This window comes from Myotis yumanensis, unplaced genomic scaffold, assembly GCF_028538775.1.
Source record: "Myotis yumanensis isolate MYYU_CA2020_CCGP unplaced genomic scaffold, mMyoYum1.0.hap1 SCAF_9, whole genome shotgun sequence".
NCBI classification, from domain to species: domain Eukaryota; kingdom Metazoa; phylum Chordata; class Mammalia; order Chiroptera; family Vespertilionidae; genus Myotis; species Myotis yumanensis.
Genome location: NW_027223760.1, coordinates 22,966,950 through 22,988,512, shown reverse-complemented (window position 1 = coordinate 22,988,512; position 21,563 = coordinate 22,966,950). Strand labels below are relative to the sequence as shown.

General features: G+C 47.9%; 1 protein-coding gene across 1 annotated transcript; it reads right to left on the bottom strand.

Annotated features, from left to right (window-relative positions):
• Positions 1–12,844: 12,844 nt before the first annotated feature.
• On the bottom strand, positions 12,845–18,276 carry SMKR1 (small lysine rich protein 1). The gene is made up of 2 exons (XM_070425039.1): positions 18,243–18,276; positions 12,845–13,099 (listed from the first exon to the last, which is right to left on the bottom strand). The coding sequence occupies exons 1-2, from the start codon at positions 18,243–18,245 to the stop codon at positions 12,902–12,904; spliced, it is 201 nt and encodes a 66-aa protein (XP_070281140.1). The 5' UTR covers positions 18,246–18,276; the 3' UTR covers positions 12,845–12,901.
• Between the last annotated feature and the right edge of the window lie 3,287 nt (positions 18,277–21,563).

The window sequence follows — 21,563 nt, the reverse complement described above, 5'->3', positions numbered from 1 at the left end:
AGAAAGTGAAGCGAAATGAAACCCTCCCACACTCCTTTAAAAACATATACTCTGCATTCCAGTTGTCGTAGTAACGTGCTCCGGCGGCCCGGGTGCCTTTATGTGTCTTGGTGCTGATGGGCTATCAGTTACCATGAGAACAAGAGTGGTTTTAAACACAGGGAATCTTGTGGTGCTCATCTTTGTGTCGTGTGAAAAACACAACCCACGCCTACAGGGACAGCCTCAGCAAAGCTCAGGGAATTTAACAATGGAATGTGAAATCTTTGTCCAAGGGGGCCTAGAAACCACTAGACCAGCGGTTCTCAACCTGTGGGTCGCGACCCCTTTGGCGGTCGAATGACCCTTTCACAGGGGTCGCCTAAGACCATCCTACATATCAGATATTTACATGATGATTCATAACAGTAGCAACATTACAGTTATGGAGTAGCAATGAAAATAATTTTATGGTTGGGTCACAACATGAGGAACTGTATTTAAAGGGCCAGAAGGTTGAGAACCACTGCACTAGACTTTCACTCTATTTGTTCTCTGAATTTTATTTTGAAGAAAAGGTGTTGTTATGCCCAGATTTCAAGATTCCCAAGAAACCACATCAGGGAGCCAGCCAATCCGATGCAAAAGCATAAGAATCTGTATTTCAAGCTAGCTTGAGCTCCCTTCCACCAGACTCACCGACACAACAGCAAACCAAGTGGCCGAGAGACAGAACCCCGCCTAGAGACGGGTTTTATTTTTTTTTTTTTTTATTTTTTTTTTAAATATATTTTATTGATTTTTTACAGAGAGGAAGGGAGAGAGATAGAGAGTTAGAAACATCGATGAGAGAGAAACATCGATCAGCCGCCTCCTGCACGTTCCCCACTGGGGATGTGCCTGCAACCCAGGTACATGCCCTTGACCGGAATCGAACCTGGGACCTTTCAGTCCACAGGCCAACGCTCTATCCACTGAGCCAAACCGGCTTCGGCTAGAGACGGGTTTTAAAGGGGGGGTTGGAGTAAGGGGAGGAGAAAGGACTGTGCTCTGCCGATTGGCCAGGCGCAAGTCGATGTCTTGTTCCTGGGTGTGGCTAGCAGAGTCTTAGACTTCCAGGAAGAACCTTCTTGCCAAGCACGTGGCCAAGGTAAGATGGAGGACATAGCCCTTACCCTGGGGCAAGATGGAGGGTGTAGCCTTTACCCTGGGGCAAGGTGGAGGGCCTAGCCCTCGCCCTTTCAGGTGTATTAAAAAAAAAAAGATTCACTTGCTTTATTGTCACTGTTGAATAGATTAGTTTTAAATGCATAGTCCTACCTTCAGCCTTTAAGACAAATTTGTCACTCCTGCCTCACAATTAGAATCCTTTCCTGAGCTATGCTTCTCTCTACTCCCCCAGACCAACCTGGTGACCCACTAGGGATGGGACAGGCCAACTGACCAGGCGTTCCCCATATTTCAGGCCCAAGGTCCCTGCATTTATTCTCTGAATGTTTGAAAAATGTGAGCTCTTCAAGTTCAAGGACATAACGCATGCTTCTTCAGAATTTTCTGCATGGTCCTATTTGTTAATTGATTTGGATTTAAGCTTTCCATTTGGATGTACAGAGTTAAGTTTCAGCTGAGAAATCTCACTAATTTCAGAGGATTTGTGTGTGGGAACATGCTGGCGTCCAATCCCAGTGGGTCCAGGGGTCCCCAAAGGCGTGGACGGAGTCGGCAAAGAAGGAATGACAGGAAGACAGCCTTCAGTTGATCAGCAGCCTAGTCAGGACCTATAGCCAGGATCTCCAGCCAAAGTTCTGGTCGGAGTTCTGGTTAGGAACTGATGAGGATCTGATCTTTATTGCCTTGTTACATCTGTATTTATACCAGTCAATTTTAATCCTGTCAATTTCTATTACAAAGGTTAGGGCGTTTCTTATCTCCATTCCAGGGAGTAAAGATTATGTAGCTTAACTACCCGCCTGGCACTTAATTAAGGGGTTGTATCCCCTCCCTAACCTCAGGGAAAAATCCCCACCTAGGGAAACAACCTTTCTCAGAGAGGTGACCTTGGTTAAAACACATGGCACTAAGGAGAGCAAACATATTAAGAAGAATATGCTATATATGCCAGGTCCCTTGAAACATATGCTGTGCAGATGTTTCGTTCCTGCAGCGACTGTGTCAAGCAGCAAGGATGGACCAGCTTCCGGCAAATTCCCCCTTTTTTATTTTTTAAATGATAGCGCATGCAAATCAGTGGCCACCTCTCCGATTGGGTTTTTAAGACTCGGAAGAAGACTGACAAGCAATGACAGTGAGCATAGCTATAAACATAGTGGATGGAGCGCACAAGGAGCCTTGTTCCTGTAGAAGGTTGCTGGCCTCTTTAGTCAAGGGATTTCAGCTGTCCTCAAGTTGGTGGTTCGGTTGTCCTTGTTGATCTGGCTAGTGGGCAGCATCATTGGCGACGGGCTTCCCGAAGCGTCAGCGAGTTGAAGGGCTGCATCAAAAGGGTCCATCAGGGCCGTGCTTGATGGTGGTGTTGGCGTCCGGGGAGGAGTCAGCTGTGCCCTCTGGGTCGGACGATATGGATGATACCGGGGAGGAAGAGGATGAGGAGGAAAGAAACCAACCCCACAGTCTGAATAGCAGGCTGTGTTAATGACACATTCTTTCATTAGTTCTACTGATGTAACTAACATCCTTTGTGCACTTACCACATGCGAAGCACTGGGCTGAATAGGTCACGTGTATTATGTCATATAATCCTCACAGCACCTCGCACACGCACACGCAGCTTGGCTGTACTGCAACAGCGGGCTGTCGTTGTCGCCTTGGTGGGTGGGCTCCTGAAGGCTGCCCTATGGGAAAAGGCAGCCCACAGCTGCACACACCCGGCAGCAGACTGCCGAGGAGACCAAGGAGGAAGGACATAGAGAGACAGAGAAGGGACCAAGTGGAGCTGAGCAATTCATCCAGCACAGCCAACAGGTGGACCTGAATCATGGACACTGGTTTACAGCTCTCCTGGTGACCTATCTGTGGCAAACATGACTATGCCATGGCACAACGGTGACTGGTGCCCCAGAAGCCAGGGACCAGGAGGCCCAAGAAGACAGAGTCTGAGGGACAGCGGCGGGGGCAGCATGCTGAAGTTCATGAGGTGGTAGACCTTCGTCTGCCCGCCCTCCCAGCCCTCACGCTCTCCTTGCACTGAGACTGCCTGAGTCACAGCTTCTCTGCCTCATTTATCATGAATGTATTTTACATCCTAGTCCGGGAGAGAAAACACAAGGTTGAGATAATTGGGGAAGACTGTTCAGAGTAACAGATCCAAGGTGCGAAATAGCGGGTGGAAAGTGCAGACTCCAAACCAGGGAAGGCAAACAAGGCCATGGTGAAGTGTTTTCTGTAGGAAGTGGGTGGAGGGTAAAGGGGGCGGGGGGGGGGGGGGGGGGGCGGGCGGGGGTGTCTGGTGGCACGTGGTGTGGCTCAGAAGCCTGGAGGGCGATTTGTGCAGGAGGATAGAGAGACTACTGTTTTCACCACATCACAAGGAAAAAATGAGAAATAAGGCTGCATGCAGAGGGAGGGACCCGAGTGAGGGAGGAGTACTGAGGGGGGTCCTGTTTTATGAGAAAGTCCCCTTCCTTCATCGGGTCCTCCCACCTCATGGGAGGGCTGCCCACACACGCTGTCCTCCCCCTCTCACCTCTCCTGGAGATCTAGAATGAAGAGGGAAAAGCCTAGATGGATTGACTGCTTGTTTTGTATTTTTTTTATTATGGTAAAATATAAATAATATAAAATTTACCATTTTAAGTGTATAATTTCATGGCATTACATACATTCATAAAATATAAATATAAGCCGAGCCAGTGTGGCTCATTGGTTGAGCGTCAACCCATGAACCAGGTCACAGTTCAATTCCTGATCAGGGCACATGCCTGAGTTGTGGGCTCAATCCCCAGAAGGCAGACAATCAATGATTCTCTCTCATTGTTGATGTTTCTCTCTCTCTCTCCCTCTCCCTGACTCTCTGAAATAAATAAAAACATATTTTAAAATATAAATATAAAATTTACCATTTTAAGCATTTTAAGTGTACAGTTTCATGGCATTAAGCACAGTCACAATGATCCATTTAGGACCTTTTCATCATCCCAAGTAGAGTCTCTAGACTCCCAGTCCACACTCTCCTCAGCCCCTGGTAACCACTATTCTACATGCTCTCTCCAGGAATTTACCTGTTCTAGGTGACTTACATCAATGAATCAGACGGCATTTGTCCTCTGTGTCTGGCGTACTTCACTTAGCATAATGTTTTGAAGCTTCATCCCTGTTGCAGCATGTGTTAGAGTTTCCTTCCTTTTCAGGCTGAGTAAATAATAGTCCATTGTCTGTCTAGATCAGTGGTCGGCAAACTCATTAGTCAACAGAGCCAAATATCAACATGACGATGATTGAAATTTCTTTTGAGAGCCAAATTTTTTTAAACTGAAACTATATAGGTAGGTACATTGTTATTAACTTAATTAGGGTACTCCTAAGCTGGCCTTTGCTAAAAACATCCTCAATCTGATTGAGGTACGTTTGCTGAGGTCGACCCCTTCCAACTCTCCCATCCACACTCGTCTTGTATACTTGTTTCGTCTGTCTCCTTTCGTTCATCCTCTCTGTATGTCCAAACCATCTCAACATACCTTTCTCAATCCTCGACACTACATCTTCTTTCACTCCACACCATTCCCTAAAATTAACTTAATAAACTTTACTTCAAGTTTTAAGTCTTAAACTATAGGTACGTTGAATAAAACTTGATATCATACTTAATAACGATATTATTTATTGATAAAATTAAATTCCTTACAATTTACCTTACAATATCCATAAAATTAAATCATGACAATGACTGGCCCAGGCCGAAAACTCACTTCTGCGCATGGGCCACGAAGTTTTGATCACACTGTACGTGTGCGCCCAAAAGTGGTATTTTGTGGAAGAGCCACACTCAAGGGGCCAAAGAGCTGCATGTGGCTCTCGAGCCTCGGTTTGCCGACCACTGGTCTAGATCATTTTTTATCTATTCCCCTACTGGTGAACACTGGTGTTGTTCCCACCCTGTGCTGCACATTGGTGCACAGGGATCTGTCTGGCTCCCTGCTTTCACTTCCTTTGGGGGCTATACCTAGCAGTGGAATTGCTGGATCAGGTGGTAATTCTATATTTAACTTTTTGAGGAACCGTCAAACTCTTTTCCACAGTGGCCGCACTTCCCCTTGAGCGATCTAAATGAAAACACGGATCTGCTCCGAAAGTCTCACGTCAGTTTGGCCTGGAAGGATGTTCCAACATGCAGATTTCAAGAGGCGAGAACTTCCCCTGCTGTGAATATGGGAGCCCCACCTTAGCCACACGTGCCATGGTGAACTGGGGGCAACCAGAAGAGGGTGACCAAGAGGGCTCATGTCAAGGAGAAAGTAGTTGGCCTGGAGAAGAACCGCTGTCTCCAGAATCCTCATCGCAAGAGAAACAAAATACGTAATTATGGATGGGGACAGATGTTCACTAGGCTTCCTGGGGTGCTCATTTCACAAAACATCAAGTCAGCATGCTGTCTACTTAAACCTAAATAATATTACATGTCAACTATACCTCAATAATAATAATAACAAAAGTAAAAGAATGGTCTCCAGAGGCGTGAAAGGCTGTCACAGGCAGAGTGGACAGACCTTTCTGTAGCCAGGAAGACAGAAAGGGCAAGGCTGAGTGAAATCACCAGGAGACTAACTTTGGCTAAATACTGCTTCCGGCGCTGGGAGGCAGGGAGGTGGGCAGGGACCTGACCACGCAGCTCAGCTCTCGTGGGCCGTGGTGGGAAGTTTGATCTCATCCCAAGAGCAACGGTTCGCCCCGGGCATGTTTGAGGCAGAAGAGCAATGAGCTCACATGTGTGTTTGTGTGCGGTAAGGGATGGCAAGTGAGGAGGAAATCAGTCTCACCACCAAACGCGTCCCCTAACTCAGCGCTGGGTGGCCCTGCCTGCCCAGCCTTCGGGAGCGTCGGGCCACCGCGGAGACCCAGCTTCAAGGGAGCGGCACCTCCGGGCTCTCGCTGCAGCTCAGGGACGCACGCTGCTCCTCCCACCACCAGGGGGCGATACAGAGGCGTTGGGCACAGCCTGCTGGGGGGGCGCAGGCCAGATTCTGACCGCAGTTTTGGTGTGTGCACCGGCTGAAGCCTCTCTCACTTCTGCCTCCCTTTACTCTCATCTCCCCTTTTAGAGAGGAGACTGAGACAGGGGACCCTCGCCCAGCGGCAGACCACGGCCCCTGTTCCCATTCCCTCAGCCTCCCTGACATCTCTGCGGCATGCAGCCCCACAGACTCCCCTTTTCTTCCAGGCCTCCTCACCATCTCCTCTTCCATCAGTGAAGTTCCTCTTCTTCCTTCTGCCCTAAATGAAGGGACTGTTCCCAGGTTCCTAACTCGGTGCTCCTTTCTTATGTCTCTACACTATCCTGACCAGCTCTCGGTTCCAACCATGAGTTTGCGCTGAATATGTCTAAACCCACCTCGCTGGCCAACACCTCTCTTAGGACCCTAATCCCCAATTCCCCAGTGCCTGAAGGACATCTCTCTGAACGTTCCATGGCCGCCTCACCTCTTCCAGGAATAAAGTCTGACTCACCGAGTTTGTGTTACAGCCGGCTGCCCTACCCTGGTGCAATCGGCTGAGGGCGGGGGTTGGATGGAGGAGGGACATGGTCCAGAGCATAGCCAAGGCGGGCAGCACGGGGAGAACCCTGCAGACAGGAAGAGGAGAAGCAAAAACAGATGTGCCAGACACAGGAGGGGACCCAGGAGAGATCTGTGAAAGAGGCCAACACAGCAGGGAGTCGTGAGAAGGGCGTGAGCACAAACAGGGCATTGTGTCAGCAATTACCAAATTCCATTCATTTGAAGACACTTTTTTCCCCCACATTTGAACACGATGTGTCATACAACTGATGGCATTGGTGGTGGGTCTTCCCCCTTCCTTCTTAGTGGTGCAAATTTATTTTTTTCCACATGTGTTCACTATCTATGATTATCCTAATAATAAAGCCTAATATGCTAAGTGTCCAGTCGTCCGTTCAACCAATCAAAGCGTAATATGCTAATGATATGCTAAGGCCGCTCAACCGCTCGCTATGACCTGCACTGACCACCAGGGAGCAGATGCTCTGACCGGTAGGTTAGCTTGCTGCTGGGGTCTGGCTGATCGGGACTGAGTTAGTTGGGCTGGACACACCCTGGAGCCCTCTCCGGCTGGCCAACCTCCCGCATCCCTCCCTAGCCCCAATTGTGCACTGGTGGGGTCCCTCGGCCTGGCCTGTGCCCTCTCGTAATCTGGGACCCCTTGGAGGATGTCAGAGAGCCAGTTTTGGCCAAATTCGTGCACCGGGCCTCTCGTATGTATATAAGAAATATATATGAGCATATATGTCTGTTTATATGTGTATATACATGTATGTATTTGTATTACATGTGTATATAATATATACTTGTATTACCTATGGATATATTTATACACAGAGAGTGTGTGTGTATATGCAAATGTGACAAAACATTAGTTTCTGAATCTGGGCCAATGGTTCTTAACTGGGGGTGATTTTTGTCCCCCAGGGGACACTTGGTGATGTCTGAAGACATGTTTGGTTGTCTCAGTTGAAGCTACCAGCATCTAGTGGGCAGAGGTCAGGAGTGCTGCTAAACAGTCCACAATGCACAGGACAGGCGCCCACACAGTGAATACCCAGCCCTAAATGTTATAATAGTGCCGAGGTTAAGAACCCTGGGCAGCCCTAGCTGGTTTGGCTCAGTGGATAGAGCTTCGGCCTGCCGACTGAAGGTTCCCGGGTTCGATTTTGGTCAAGGGCACATACCTGGTTGTGGGCTCGATCCCCAGTGGGAGGATGTGCAGGAGGCAGCCGATCAATGATTCTCTCATCATTGATGTTTCTATCTCTCTCCCCCTCTCCCTTCCTCTCTGAATCAATAAAAATATATTAAAAAAAAAAAAGAACCCTGGTCTGCGTAAAGGGTCTGGGGAGTCATTGTTCTTTCTTTCAACTTCTATGTAGGCTTGAAATTTTAAATGCAAAGTAGGTATAAAAAAAAAGACAGGAAAAATTTGTGCGACAGAAAGGTGAGGACGTAAAGAAGAACGTATAAGCACATTCTTTCCAGGATCTTGCTTATAAAGGGAGGAATTACAGCGACAGAGAAAGAAAGCACGCATCCTGTCAACCACACTACCACCCCTGTCCCCCATGAGGAATCACCCTGGTGTCTGTTTCACAATTCCTGACCAGTCATACCTGTACCACTCCTCAGGCATAGCTGATCGGACCAGCAGGAGGCGCCTGACCCCGCCAGCTCATCCGCTGGCTGCTACCACAGAGCCTGGTCCAGGGTCAGACAAGGCAGGTCTATCAGACTCTCTCTCCTGTACAGACCAGAGAACAAGGCACGTAGGAAGCTGACACTCGAAGGAAACACAGAGTGGAGTCACAGGGGTCACGGCAAGCTGAAGCTGTGGAAGAGCAGAAACCTAGAGTAAGCAGAACTTAGGAGCAGAGAGCATTGGGCACAGATGGAGGATAGAGTCCGCAGCTGGCAGAATCGGTGGTCTCACTACAGAGGCACAGGAGTGAAGGACCGTCGCTGCTGCCGTCGCCACTGCTGCTGCTGCTGCTGCTGCTGCTGAGCTCTCTGGCACCGTCTTGGATCCTGGTCCCAAGGGGTCTGGTTCCCTCCTTGTCATTCCTGTTGCCTTTGCACATGCTCTGCCCCCTGTGTAAATCAGTCCTAGTTAGTGCCTTCCAGGGGCAGGTCCAGCTGTGTGGGGCCTAAAGCTTGGGAGTCCTCTGTAAGAAAAAGAAAACAACAGCAAGAATACAAAGTAGGGCTTCATAGCTCACGGGGAATTCGTCCGACGTCTATTCCTCTTCAGGTCTCAACTCCAACATCACTTCCTCGGTAACATCTACGTGCCCTCTCCCCCTCCCCAACCGGGCTAAATCCCTCCATGTTCAATTCTGTGCAGCCCCAACAACAGCCACTAGCTACACGTGGCTATTTAAATGAATTGCAATTAAATCAAATAAAATATCCCAGACCTTCAGTCTTCACTAGTCACATGTGGCTTGTGGCTATCATTTTGGACAACACAAATAAAGAACATTTCCATCGTCTCAGAAAATTCTGTTGGACAGTTGCTAGTATATTACCATATCACCAGTGATGACACCCCACCTCCCCCCACCCCACCCCCCCACCCCCGCCCACCTCAAAACTGTTGGCCTCATTGCTGTCACCCCAGTGCCTGGCACAGAACAGGCCCTCGATAAATATCCATAGAATGAATGAACGAATAAATGAATGTGCCATTCTTACTGTTCCACACATCTCCTTTCAAACCTGCCCCCAGACTTCAGCCAGCCCTGCCCATGCTTTTTAAGCAGGGAAAGCGCCTCCCTTTTCCGGGCTGCGGGAAGCAGCTGGCGCAGAGAGCGAGCTTGAAAGTCTGGAGAGCAGCTCTGACAACATTTTGACATATTTGGTGTATTCTTGGGCTTTTTCCTACATGGTGATATGAATATATGCCCACATATGGGAGAGTTCGAATGTAAAATTACCTGTTTGGGATGGTAGGATACAGAAGCGTTCAGGGAAAAAATGGCAGGTACGCGATTTGCTTTAAGCTGCTACAGAAAGAAGCAGGGGGTGCTGATGAATAAGGCTAAATGTGAGAGGGTGTCGGAGCTGGGGGGGCGGGGGGCGTTGCACTCCTTTCTACTCGTGTGAGTTTGGAAATGCTTCTGAGAAGTGAATTTCCAAATGTAAAATAAAAAAACAATATTCAGCTGTCAGCTCTTAAAGTTCCACTAGTTGCTTCTCTTTGCTTTCTCGGTTATGGCCTCACCTTCCCTGGGGCAGGGGGGCCTCGAGCAGCTTTGTGCTGTGTCTGTGCTTGCAGGGTGGGCCGCATCGCTGAATACCGCCCCTGGGTTACGTGTCTTGGTGGTCAGCTCCACAGGCTGGAGACACGGAGGTGCCGGATCAGGATGGTCACTGTGGTGAAATGCCCCTTGGGAGCCTTGTAGGGCTGGGGGACTGGACACAGGAAGAACCTTCCACAAGGAGGAGGCTTCAGTAAGAAATTGGTTCTATTTTGAATATTTTAAAAAAAATTTTTTTATTGATTTCAGAGAGGAAGGGAGAGGGAGAGAGAAATAGAAACATCAGTAAGAGAATCATTGATCAGCTGCCTCCTGCACGCCTCCTACTGGGGATCGAGCCCCCAACCCAGGCATATGCCCTTGACCAGAATCGAACCTGGGACCCTTCAGTCCACAGGCCGACGCTATATCTATTGAGCCAAACTGGCCAGGGCTGAAATTGGTTCTGTCTTGAACTCTTCCTGTGCCCTTACAGAGGAGGAGCTAGACTCAGAAACCTGTCGGGTAGGGACACTTTCCCCTAAAAGGGAGATCAGCTCACCTGCTGAAGGCGAGGTCCAGAGAGGGTGGGTAGGAATGGTGATGGGGGTTGGAATTCGAGTAAAGATGAAGCGCCCCAGATGCTGCAGGAAGCGGGGGGGGGGGGGGGGGGGGGCACAATGTGCTCTTTGGCAAGTCCCCCAGGTGACTGGGTGCACACCCACCTTTGAAGAGGACTGAACTAGTTAGTGTGTTCACAATCAGGAACCACTAGACCAGGGGTGGGCAAACTTTTTGACTCGAGGGCCACAATGGGTTCTTAAACTGGACCGGAGGGCTGGAACAAAAGCATGGATGGAGTGTTTGTGTGAACTAATATAAATTCAAAGTAAACATCATTACATAAAAGGGTACGGTCTTTTTTTTTTTTTAGTTTTATTCATTTCAAACGGGCCGGATCCGGCCCGCGGGCCGTAGTTTGCCCACGGCTGCACTAGACACAGTCCAGCAGTCTCTAGAAGTGGGGGAAGGTGCTCCCCATTCCCGAAGCCTGTGGGCAGAGAGCAGAAAGGGCCCCCCTCCCAGTTAAGAGGAGCGCCAACCTTCACCGGAGTGAGGGCGCCTCTGGCAACTAGCCAAGGGCACACCCGGGATCTGCACAGACGGTGCAGCTCCCAACTCATGTGGGTTGTGAGCCCCCCACTTCTCTGGCACACAGACTCCTGTGATTTCCTTTCTTCTCGGATCTTATGAAATCCCGAGTCCTGGGCTGCAGCCTCCTTTAGCAGGCGATGTGAATCTTTGAGATCCTTGCCAAGCAACCTGCAGCATCGTCTTAAGTAACTCAGACACACTAGATCAGGGGTCCTCAAACTTTTTAAACAGGGGGCCAGTTCACTGTCCCTCAGACCGTTGGAGGGCCAGGCTATAATTTAAAAAAAAACTATGAACAAATTCCTATGCACACTGCACATATCTTATTTTGAAGTAAAAACACAAAACGGGAACAAATACAATATTTGTATTTGCATGTGGCCTGCGGGCCGTAGTTTGAGGACCCCTGAACTAGATCATGCCTGGACAGGTGATGCTTCGAGGAACCAGAGTGGTGAACGGAGACAGCAGTGCGGGTGTCAGCGTCGGGGAAGTGGCAAGACGTGCCAGGGAGGCAGAGCAGGAGACAGGGGTGGGTGCTGGGTGATTCAGAGATGGTGCTTACAGCCGAAACCTGTTTGGCTCAGTGGATAGAGCGTCGGCCTGCGGACTGAAAGGTCCCAGGTTCGATTCCGGTTAAGGGCATGTACCTGGGTTGCGGGCACATCCCCAGTGGGAGATGTGCAGGAGGCAGCTGATTGATGTTTCTCTCCCATCGATGTTTCTAACTATCTATCTCTCTCCCTTCCTCTCTGTAAAAAATCAATAAAATATATTTAAAAAAAAAAAAAAAAAGAGATGGTGCTTACACTTCAAAATGCCTTTGCTTCCTCCTTTCACACTTGGGGCTTTTAGATCTTTGAGGAGGAAGAACTGCAGCTTTATCTCTTATAGGCCCAGGCTAGGGAGAGCCTATACTATCAATAGGATGCCCGCGGCAAATTTCTGGCACCAACTCCATAACTCCAGTCAGCCAAGTGTAACAGAAAGCCTGCGGAGGTGGCAAGAAGATGTAAGCATGCAGAGAAAGACACAGAGGAGGCAGGCGATACAGCACAGAGGGGCGAGGCTGTGGTGCCTCTGAGCCACTTGCTCATATGCCCTACCCGGGTCCGAGCAGGAGTGGCCCCTCAGTCTCCAGCGGTGTCTGCAGCTAATTAGAATCAGGCAAGGGAAAAAAGGACACTTATGTAATACCCTTTGTAATACTTTTAGCGAAAAATAAAAAAAATAAAAATAAAAATAAAAATAATAATAATAAAAAAAAGAGAATGATTGTAAAAAAAAAAAAAAAAAAGAATCAGGCAAGAGTGAGACATCCGAGAAGAACATTATAAAGACATAATACGTATCGTTTCTCCCGAAAAAAGCCAGGGAAAGGAAACAGTGCCCAGGAGAAGCATGCCCGCGAGCAAATCCTGTGCTTTTCGCCGTCTAAACCCGCGTTGGCAAAAGAAAACACGCGCAAGTTAGAACTGCCCTTTGAGAGCAAAGTTTAATTCTGATCCAGGATTGCAGTAACTTTTTAAAGTCCTACTGATTACACCACGCTGTGTAGGAATTACTCAGTCTTTACTCCCCTTAACTTCTGAAAAACCAACCTGGCTAACCATACCCGGATTGAGCCGAGGAAGTAAAATGCATTTCTTTGTCATTAACTACCACAGGAAGCTTCCATCTCAAGTTGCCTTTAGCAAAGTCCATTTTGCTTGCACTGGTTGTATTACCCTGATTTCTCTTCTCCCAATTCTGCTCTCTGTGAGAGAGAGATACACTGTGAAACGCCATCCCTTAAGTCTTGTTTTTCCCTTTCTTTGCCTTGGGGTCCCCTGGCCAGCGGAAGCCCCGCAGGTGCAGGCAGTCGGCCGCGCTGTGGGCGATGTAGTAGAGGTTCAGCATCGCCGCTGGGCTGAGGATGTCCACTTCCTGTTTCTTCTGCTTCTTCCCGCGAGACTTGGCCCGGCCTTTTCCTTTTTTCCCTTTACCTGGCTTTCAAAGACAAGTATATACATGGGGCAAAATTAGTTTTCAGAACCTTGACATAATTTTCAACATATCCTATTGAACTTAAGAAAAATAAATAAATTCCTAACAGGAAAAATTGTAAGAGCCAAAAATTTTGCATGGAGTCGGGGAGAAGACACAGACCATGTAATTCACCAGATGTATATGAAGCACCGCTGGATTAAGAGATACCCAACCTGATGCATGCGTGGACCTTGTTGCCATTCTTTTTGTTTTCTTTTCTTTTTTCTTTATTTTGAGAGAGAGAGAGAGAGAGAGACATCTATTTGTTGTTCCACTTATTTGTGCTTTCATTGGTTGCTTCTTTATGTGCCCTAACGGGAGATGGAAACTGCAGGGCTTATCAGGACGATCCTTTAACCAACTGAGCTACCCAGCCAAGGCTCTTATGTGCATTCTGATTGGAACAAACAACCTGTAACAGGACATTTGTTACGTACTTGGGGAAATTGGATAATATTGAGAAATTATTAATTCTATTAGGTCTGACATTGGCATTGGGTTATGCAGAAAATGTTTACCCATTTCAGAGAGGCACAGTAAAATCAGTAGGAATGAAATAAAAGGAGGCCTGAGATTTGCTTTATTTTATTTTAAAATATGTTTTTATTGATTTCAGAGAGGAAGGGAGAGGGAGAGAGAGAATCATCAATGATGAGAGAGAATCACTGACCAGCTGCCTCCTGCATACCCAACGCTGGGGATTGAGCCCACGCCACCTGGGCATGTGCCCTGACCCCAGAATCAAACTGTGACCTCCTGGTTCATAAGCTGATGCTCAACCACTGGGCTACACTGGCAGGGTGAGATTTGCTTTCTTTTTTTAAGTCCTCACCCCAGGCTATTTTCCCATTGATTTTTAGAGAGAGTGGAAGAGAGAGGGAAAGACAGAGAAATATCAATGTGAGAGAAACACATCGATTGGTTGCTTCCTGCACGCCTCTGGACCAGGGCCTGGGCCGGGGAGAAGCCTGCAACCAAGGTACACGCCCTTGACTGGAATCAAACCTGGGACCCTTCGGTCCACAGGCCGACGCTCTATCCACTGAGCCAAACCGGTTAGGGCAAGATTTGCTTTAAAATACTGCAGCTTCCACCCCTCTGCCCCCCTCAAAGACAGATGAAGCAAATGTGGCAAAACCCTAGTAATCTCCAAATAATCATTTTACTATTAGATTTTTGTATGTGTATGGAAACTTTCATATTAAAAGTTAAATTAAAAACATTTGATTATCAGGATGTAAAGATATATTTTGGCACTTGTTATGTGGTCGTCTCCAGCTCATTAAGCGGCCGTGAGGACTAAGACGTGACTGTAAGACACTGAGCACCGAGGAAGCGAGCACTCAGCAAATGATTAGCGCCATCACTTCACCACAGCTAATCCTCAGAGATGGACACCAAGGGAAGTAGGTATTATTCAGCTCAGCAAGGTCATGGCAAACCCACAGCCACCAGGCTCAGTACCTGTGTTTTTGCCACAACTACACCGCCAGGCCGATGCGCGCTGGGAAAACGAACCTGGGAATAAACAAAGCCCGGAGTTCTGCTAGAGCTGCACACAGCTGAGGTGACTTCTCTATGCCCTATGACCCCCCCGCCCAGAAAAGAACAGTTGGAATTTAGAAAGTGTCTGTTCTAGGCACTTCCTCGGTAAGCCGAGGAATGGGTAAGTTATTAAGGACCCCTGCAAGGGCTAAATATTCGTATAAAATAGATGCTCTGTTCATAGCATGGCATCTTAAAAATGTCCTGAGCTAAACAAAGAGAAACATAGTCGATGTGTCAAAAACACTAAAACATATTTTTGTTAAGTGAAATGGAGTACATTCCTAGACATAAAACCCAGGAAAAAAGATGAGAAGCATCTTGCAACACAGAGGCCCGGCTTGTGTGATGAAATTCAAATGAAAAGAAAGGCCGAACCGGTTTGGCTCAGTGGATAGAGCGTCGGCCTGTGGACTCAGGGGTCCCAGGTTCGATTCCGGTCAAGGGCATGTACCCTGGTTTCGGGCACATTCCCACTGGGGGGCGTGCAGGAGGCAGCTGATCGATCTCTCTCATCGATGTTTCTGGCTCTCTATCCCTCTCCCTTCTTCTCTGTAAAAAATCAATAAAATATATTTAAAAAAAAAAAGAAAGAAAGAAAGGATCTGGAAACCGGAAGATAACTGCATTCCTGATAAAACATGCCCTTGGGATGTACGACCACAAGCTCTTAAAGATTTGGGGAACCTGGCTTTTTTTTAAATGACTTCATACTTTTCTTGCATGTCAACCATACTCGACATACCTGGAATCACTGCAAAAAAATGTATTTTGATCTCTAAAAAGGTTTGAGAACTAAAATCTACACAAAAGTTTGGCATTTTTATTCACAGTTTTAATCTTTTTGTAGAAATTGGCAAACTGATGCTAAAATTCATATGGAAATTCAAAGGACATATGACAGAGGGTTGACACTTCTATTCAGAGTTCTCATCTTTTTGTAGAGGATTCTAACATTCATATGGAAATTCAAAGGACTTTGAAAAAGAAGAACAAAGTTGAAGGGCTAATACTACTTTATTTCGAGAATTATTATAAAGCTACAGTATCCACACAGTATGGTATTGGTGTCAAGAGACAAACAGATCAATGGGACAGAGTGGAGCCCAGAAGTAGATCCACACATATTAGGAACAACTGATTTTCAACAAAAGTGCCAAAGCAATTCGGTGGAGCAAGGGTAACTTTTCAATGAATGTAGATAGAACAATAAATATCAATCTGCAAAAAAATGAAGCTCAATCCATACTTGCACCATATACAAAAAGTAACTCAAAATGGCTCATAGAGCAAAATAAAAACCAGAAACTAAAAAACCTCTGGAATAAAATAGAGGGGAAAACTTTTGTGACCTTGGGTTAAGCAAAGATTTCTTGGATATGACATGGAAAGCACATCTGTAAAAGAACAAACTGATAAATTCTTCAGCCCTGCCAGTGTGGCTCAGTGGACTGAGCGTCGCCCCATACACCAAGAGGTCATCGGTTCGATTCCTGTCAGGGCACATACCCAGGTTTCGGGCTTGATCCCCAGTAGGGGTGGGAGGCAGTAGATTGATGTTTCTCTCTCAGATGAATATTTCTGTCTCCCTCTTCCTCTCCCTTCCTCTCTCTAAAAACCAATAAAAACATATTTAAAAATAAATAAATTGTTGCCCTAGCTGGTTTGGCTCAGTGGATTGAGCGTCGGCCTGTGGACTGAAGGGTAGCGGGTTCAGGTCTGGTCAAGGGCACATACCTTGGTTGCAGGCTTAATCCCCAGAGAGGGGCGTGCAGGAGGCAGCCGATCAATGATTCTCTCTCATCATTGATGTTTCTCTCTCTCTTTCCCTCTCCCTTCTTCTCTCTGAAATCAATAAAAATATATAAAGAAGAAAAAAAAATATACAAATAAATGTTCTTAAAAAAATAAACTGTTAAGACATTTCTTTTTAAATCTTTTTTGGGTCAACTAGTACATTCTATTTTTTAAAATATTTCTTTATTGATTTCAGAGAGGAAGGGAGAAGGAGAGAGAGAGAAACATCAATGATGAGAGAATCATTGATTGGCTGCCTCCTGCATGCCCCACACTAGGGATTGAGCCCACAAACCAAGGGCAGGACCCCAGTCCTCTGGCTGCCTCCCTCGAGGCCAGACCCTGGGTAGGCACACATCGGCCTGGGTTACTGATCTGAATATGGAAACCAGCTCAGAACAGCGAGGACAAAGGAGATGGAGAACCCCTGGGTAACGCCTGGATGTAGGCTACGGCCAGAATCCAGGCAAATGGCAAAGAGGGCCTGACAGCCAGTGGCAGTTAGGATGGGAGGCAGGTTGCAAGAGAGTGGATGAAGGCTGAGGAATAGGAGTGCTTGTGTTTGAGGCCAGAAGGATGAGCATACTATTGGATCGTGCCAGTGAGGCCTGAGAAGGCAATGATTAAAAGAGCTGGGTCTTTAACACAGTTTGAAAAGGCTCTCTGGTGGCAAGATCCAGGTGGAAGTTGAAAATGGAGGTTTGACATTTGAGGCTTAACATGTGAGCTGATGACATGGAGGTGAGATGAAGGATGTTGCAAATTTTCCTGGGCATAAAATGCAAAAATTTCTTACATAAAAGGTCTCCTTCAAAGCCTTTCCTTAAACTGGAATTCCTTAAAATTAGCCAGCGGCCCTAACCGGTTTGGCTCAGTGGATAGAGCGTCGGCCTGCAGACTGAAGGGTCCCGGGTTCGATTCCAGTCAAGGGCATGTACCTTGGTTGTGGGCACATTCCCAGTGGGGGGTGTGCAGGAGGCAGCTGATCGATGTTTCTCTCTCATCAATGTTTCTAACTCTCTATCCCTCTCCCTTCCTCTCTGTAAAAAAAATCAATAAAATATATTTTAAAAATATTTAAAATATATATTAATTTAGAAAATATATTCGTATTGATTTTATTAGAGAAAGGGAAAGGGGGAGAGAGAGAGAGAAACATCAATGAGAGAGACATCAACCTGCTGCCTCCTGCATGCCCCCTTCTGGAGGTTGAGCTGCAACCAGGGCATGTGCCCTGAGGGCCAATCCTACCTGCGACCTCTTGTTGGGTCAAGGCTGAACCACTGAGCTACACCGGCCCGGGCTGGGCTCATTTTTCAAATCCACAGATAAGAACCCCTCACTGGACTAGGGCAGCTGCAGCAGCAGCAGCTAAGTGCCTGGCCAGTCCCTGCTGGCGACGAGGGGTTCCACACCACGTGACCAGTCTCTATTTGACACATAAGCCATCTTCTGGGAGAAAATAAGGGGCTCAACAGAACCCAGGAACTAAAACCAACCGGCTCGTAGCGGGCTCAGCCTGGTTCTGATGCTGCAGTCCTCTTCAGCGCAGACCCCCCGGGGAACCCTCTCCCCTTCATCTTTACCCAAGTGTTCAGGTCGCGGGGCTGGGCACCACCCACACCGCGAGGAGCTGAAGGCGCCAATCGCGCGGCGTGGATAAGCAAATCTCCCTAAAGGTGGATTCTACAAGGCAGGCGGCGTGAAGCTCATTTAGCAAGAGCCTCGGAGTCTCTCATACTTAAAAGAAGGCATGTATTACCATGGTAACGCCTTTCTCAGTTGAGCAGGTGAGTGTGGCATGTACTCCCAATCAGGGCATGAAGAGAGCGCCCCCAGGTTTCCGTGTCACCTAGGGGAGGCGTCCCCGCGCCCATTCCTGCCGCGCCCCCGGTCCGGGACCGCCCCACGCTCCTCCACCCGGCTGCCTCCGGCGTGGCTTGTGGGCTGCGAGCCACCGAGCTGCCGCCACGCCGGGCCCGAGCACCCGCCTCTCGGCGGCGCCGAGGTCGCAGGCTGCAGACTCGCCGCGAGCACCGAGGAGGGAGCAGACACGCGGGCCGACCGGCAGCCCGAAGCCCAAACGCCAGGCGGCGCGCCGAGGGGGCGGGGCCGCGCATTGTTTACCCGTTGCCAGGACACCGGGGCCCGGCGCTCCACCGTCCTGTCCCGCCCCGCCCGGCTGGCCCAGCGCGCGTCCTGGAACCCGCGCCGCCTTCCTTTCAGCGACCGCTGTGCCCTGCCGGCCGGACAGACTGGCTGGGCCATTTTACCTCGCGCAGTGGCGACCGCGGCTACGGCCACGAGCGCCTAGAACCCCGGCTCGGCGAGAGGCGTCCGGGTTTGGGCGGCTGGACCAAGCTCGGTACCCGGCAAGGCAGTCCTGGCTGGCTGTGGTACTGGTGTCGGAGTGGGCCCACTCGGTGTGAGTCTGAGCCTGGCCACTCCACTGGCTGACTTTGGAGAAGTCTCAGAAGACTCCGCGACCTCTTGGAAAGTGAGATAAAGCTTTGAGAGTTGAAGTGAGAATAACATGGGGAAATGTTTGTGAAAGAACCTGATACAGACCCCCCAGTGAGTACGAGCCTGAAAGTTCGTATAATCTGCGTGGATTTAGGCAAGAAGGGGTAGAGTAGGTGCAGTTCCGCTTGAGGGGAAGGCTACAGTTTGGGAGCAGTACCGTCATTCTTTTTTTTTTTTTTTTAATGTATTTTATTGATTTTTTCACAGAACGGAAGGGAGAGGGATAGAGAGTTAGAAACATCAATGAGAGAGGAACATCGATCAGCTGCCTTCTGCACACCTCCTACTGGGGATGTGCCCGCAACCAAGGTACATGCCCTTGACCAGAATCAAACCTGGGACCCTTCAGTCCGCAGGCCGACGCTCTACCCACCGAGCCAAACCGGTTAGGGCCAGCCTTTTCTTTACATGATCTATTTTACCTGGAATGTCTGTCAAAAGCCTATTCAAATCTCAAGGCTCAATGCAAACTATACCATCTCTGTGAGCTCATAAATCATTACCAACACTTTGTGCCCATTAAAGTCAGCCAAATCCTCTGCATAGAGATACATTGACTTGTCTCCTCTTCTCCACAGTGGGCAACCTCTTTCAGGCTCATCTTTGTATGCCACAGCAGTAATAATAATCACTAATGGAATAATCTCCATGATTCAGTGGGAAATATTATCACCTTAATTTTGCCAAGCCCAGCAACTTCTTCATTCTCACTGACCTCTAAGTTACTGTGGCGCCCTTCCTGCTGTCTCCCCTCTTCTTTCTGAGACAGACATGCATTATGCTTGCTCATTCAGTCGCCTAAGGCCTAACTGCCTCTCCTGCAATTCACGTGGCTGATCTCAAAGCCCAGACTCCGCCCTCTGCCATTCCTCCTCAGTGTCTCCTCACAGGATAGCTTATCTCATAATGTCGGTGACTACCTCTCTAGGGATGACTGTCTCTATTATGGAAGAATGGCCTCCACCTGCACGCCAGTCCTCAGGCTCCATTATTCCCTGGACTTAGCTTCTCAGTTTCCCCTGTCAGTGGCAAAACGGCTCTCCCAGCCTTCTGCCCTTTGGCAGATAATAGTTAACAGTGAAGGAGCACTGATGTCAGACACCGTGCTGAGCATCACGCATTATCACTTCACTACAGCCAATGTGGTGGTTTCTGTTAAGTTCTCCACTTTGCACAGGAGGTTAGAGAGAGTAAGTAGCTTGCCCTAGTTCACACAAGCAGTCAAAGCCAGCTCCACCCATCTGGGCAGCCTGTGATGTTAAACACCAGCATTATGCAGGAAGTGCCCTGGACTTGAGGCCAGGAGATGTGGGTTCAAGTATTGACCTCACTACCTATTTTTTTTTTAATTTTAAAAATATATTTTATTGATTTTTTACAGAGAGGAAGGGAGAGGTATAGAGAGCCAGAAACATTGATGAGAGAGAAACATTGATCAGCTGCTTCCTGCACACTCCCTACTGGGGATGTGCCCGCAACCCAGGTACATGCCCTGACCAGAATTGAACCTGCGACCCTTCAGTCCGCAGGCCGACCCTCTATCCACTGAGCCAAACCGGTTAGGGCAACCTCACTACTTATTAATTAAGCAATTTTGAGCAATTATTTAAGCTTCACTTTCTTCCCTTGGGTTGCTATAAAGATAATATGATAGAATGCATGTGAAAGTGCTTTGTGAATTCAAGTTGTTTCTACGTCTTGCATAAAAACATATAAAATTGGCCCAGCCGGCACGGCTCAGTGGTTGAGCATCAACATATGAACCAGGAGGTCACGGTTCGGTTCTTGGTCAGGGCACATGCCTAGGTTGCAGGCTCAATTCCCAGTGTGGGGTATGCAGGAGGCAGCCAATCAATGATTCTCTCTTATCATTGACTAGAGGCCCAGTGCATGACATTTATGGGCCTCTAGTCACTGCGGGGTGTGTGGGGGGGTCTCTCAGCCTGGCCTGCACCCTCTCACAGTCTGGGACCCCCAAGGGGTCCTTAACACTGTGGAGGTGAGAGAGGCTCCTGCCACCGCCACTCTGCTCGCCAGCTGTGAGCCCAGCTTCTGGCTGAGCAGCACTCCCCCTGTGGGAGTGCACTGACCACCAGGGGGCAGCTCCTGCGTTGAGCATCTTCCCCCTGGTGATCAGTGTGCATCATAGCGACCGGTCGATTTGCATATTAGGGTTCTATTATATAGTATGTTTCTCTCTCTCTCCCTCTCTCTTCCTCTCTGAAATCAATTTTAAGAATATATATATATATATATATATATATATATATATATATATATATAATTGGAGGTGGGTAGGAAATGGAATGGGAAGAGGTACAAATTTTCAGTTATAAGATGAATAAGATCTAAGGATCTAAAATATAACATGGTGACTATAGCTGATAATACTATATTGTATGATTGAAATTTTCTAAGAGTGGAACTTAAATCTTAAAACCAAAATATAAACAAACAAATAAATGAGGTGATGGAGGTGTTAACTTGATTGTGGGAATCCTTTCAAAATGTATGTGAATGCCAAATCATAATAATAATTTAAATATATTACAATTTTGTC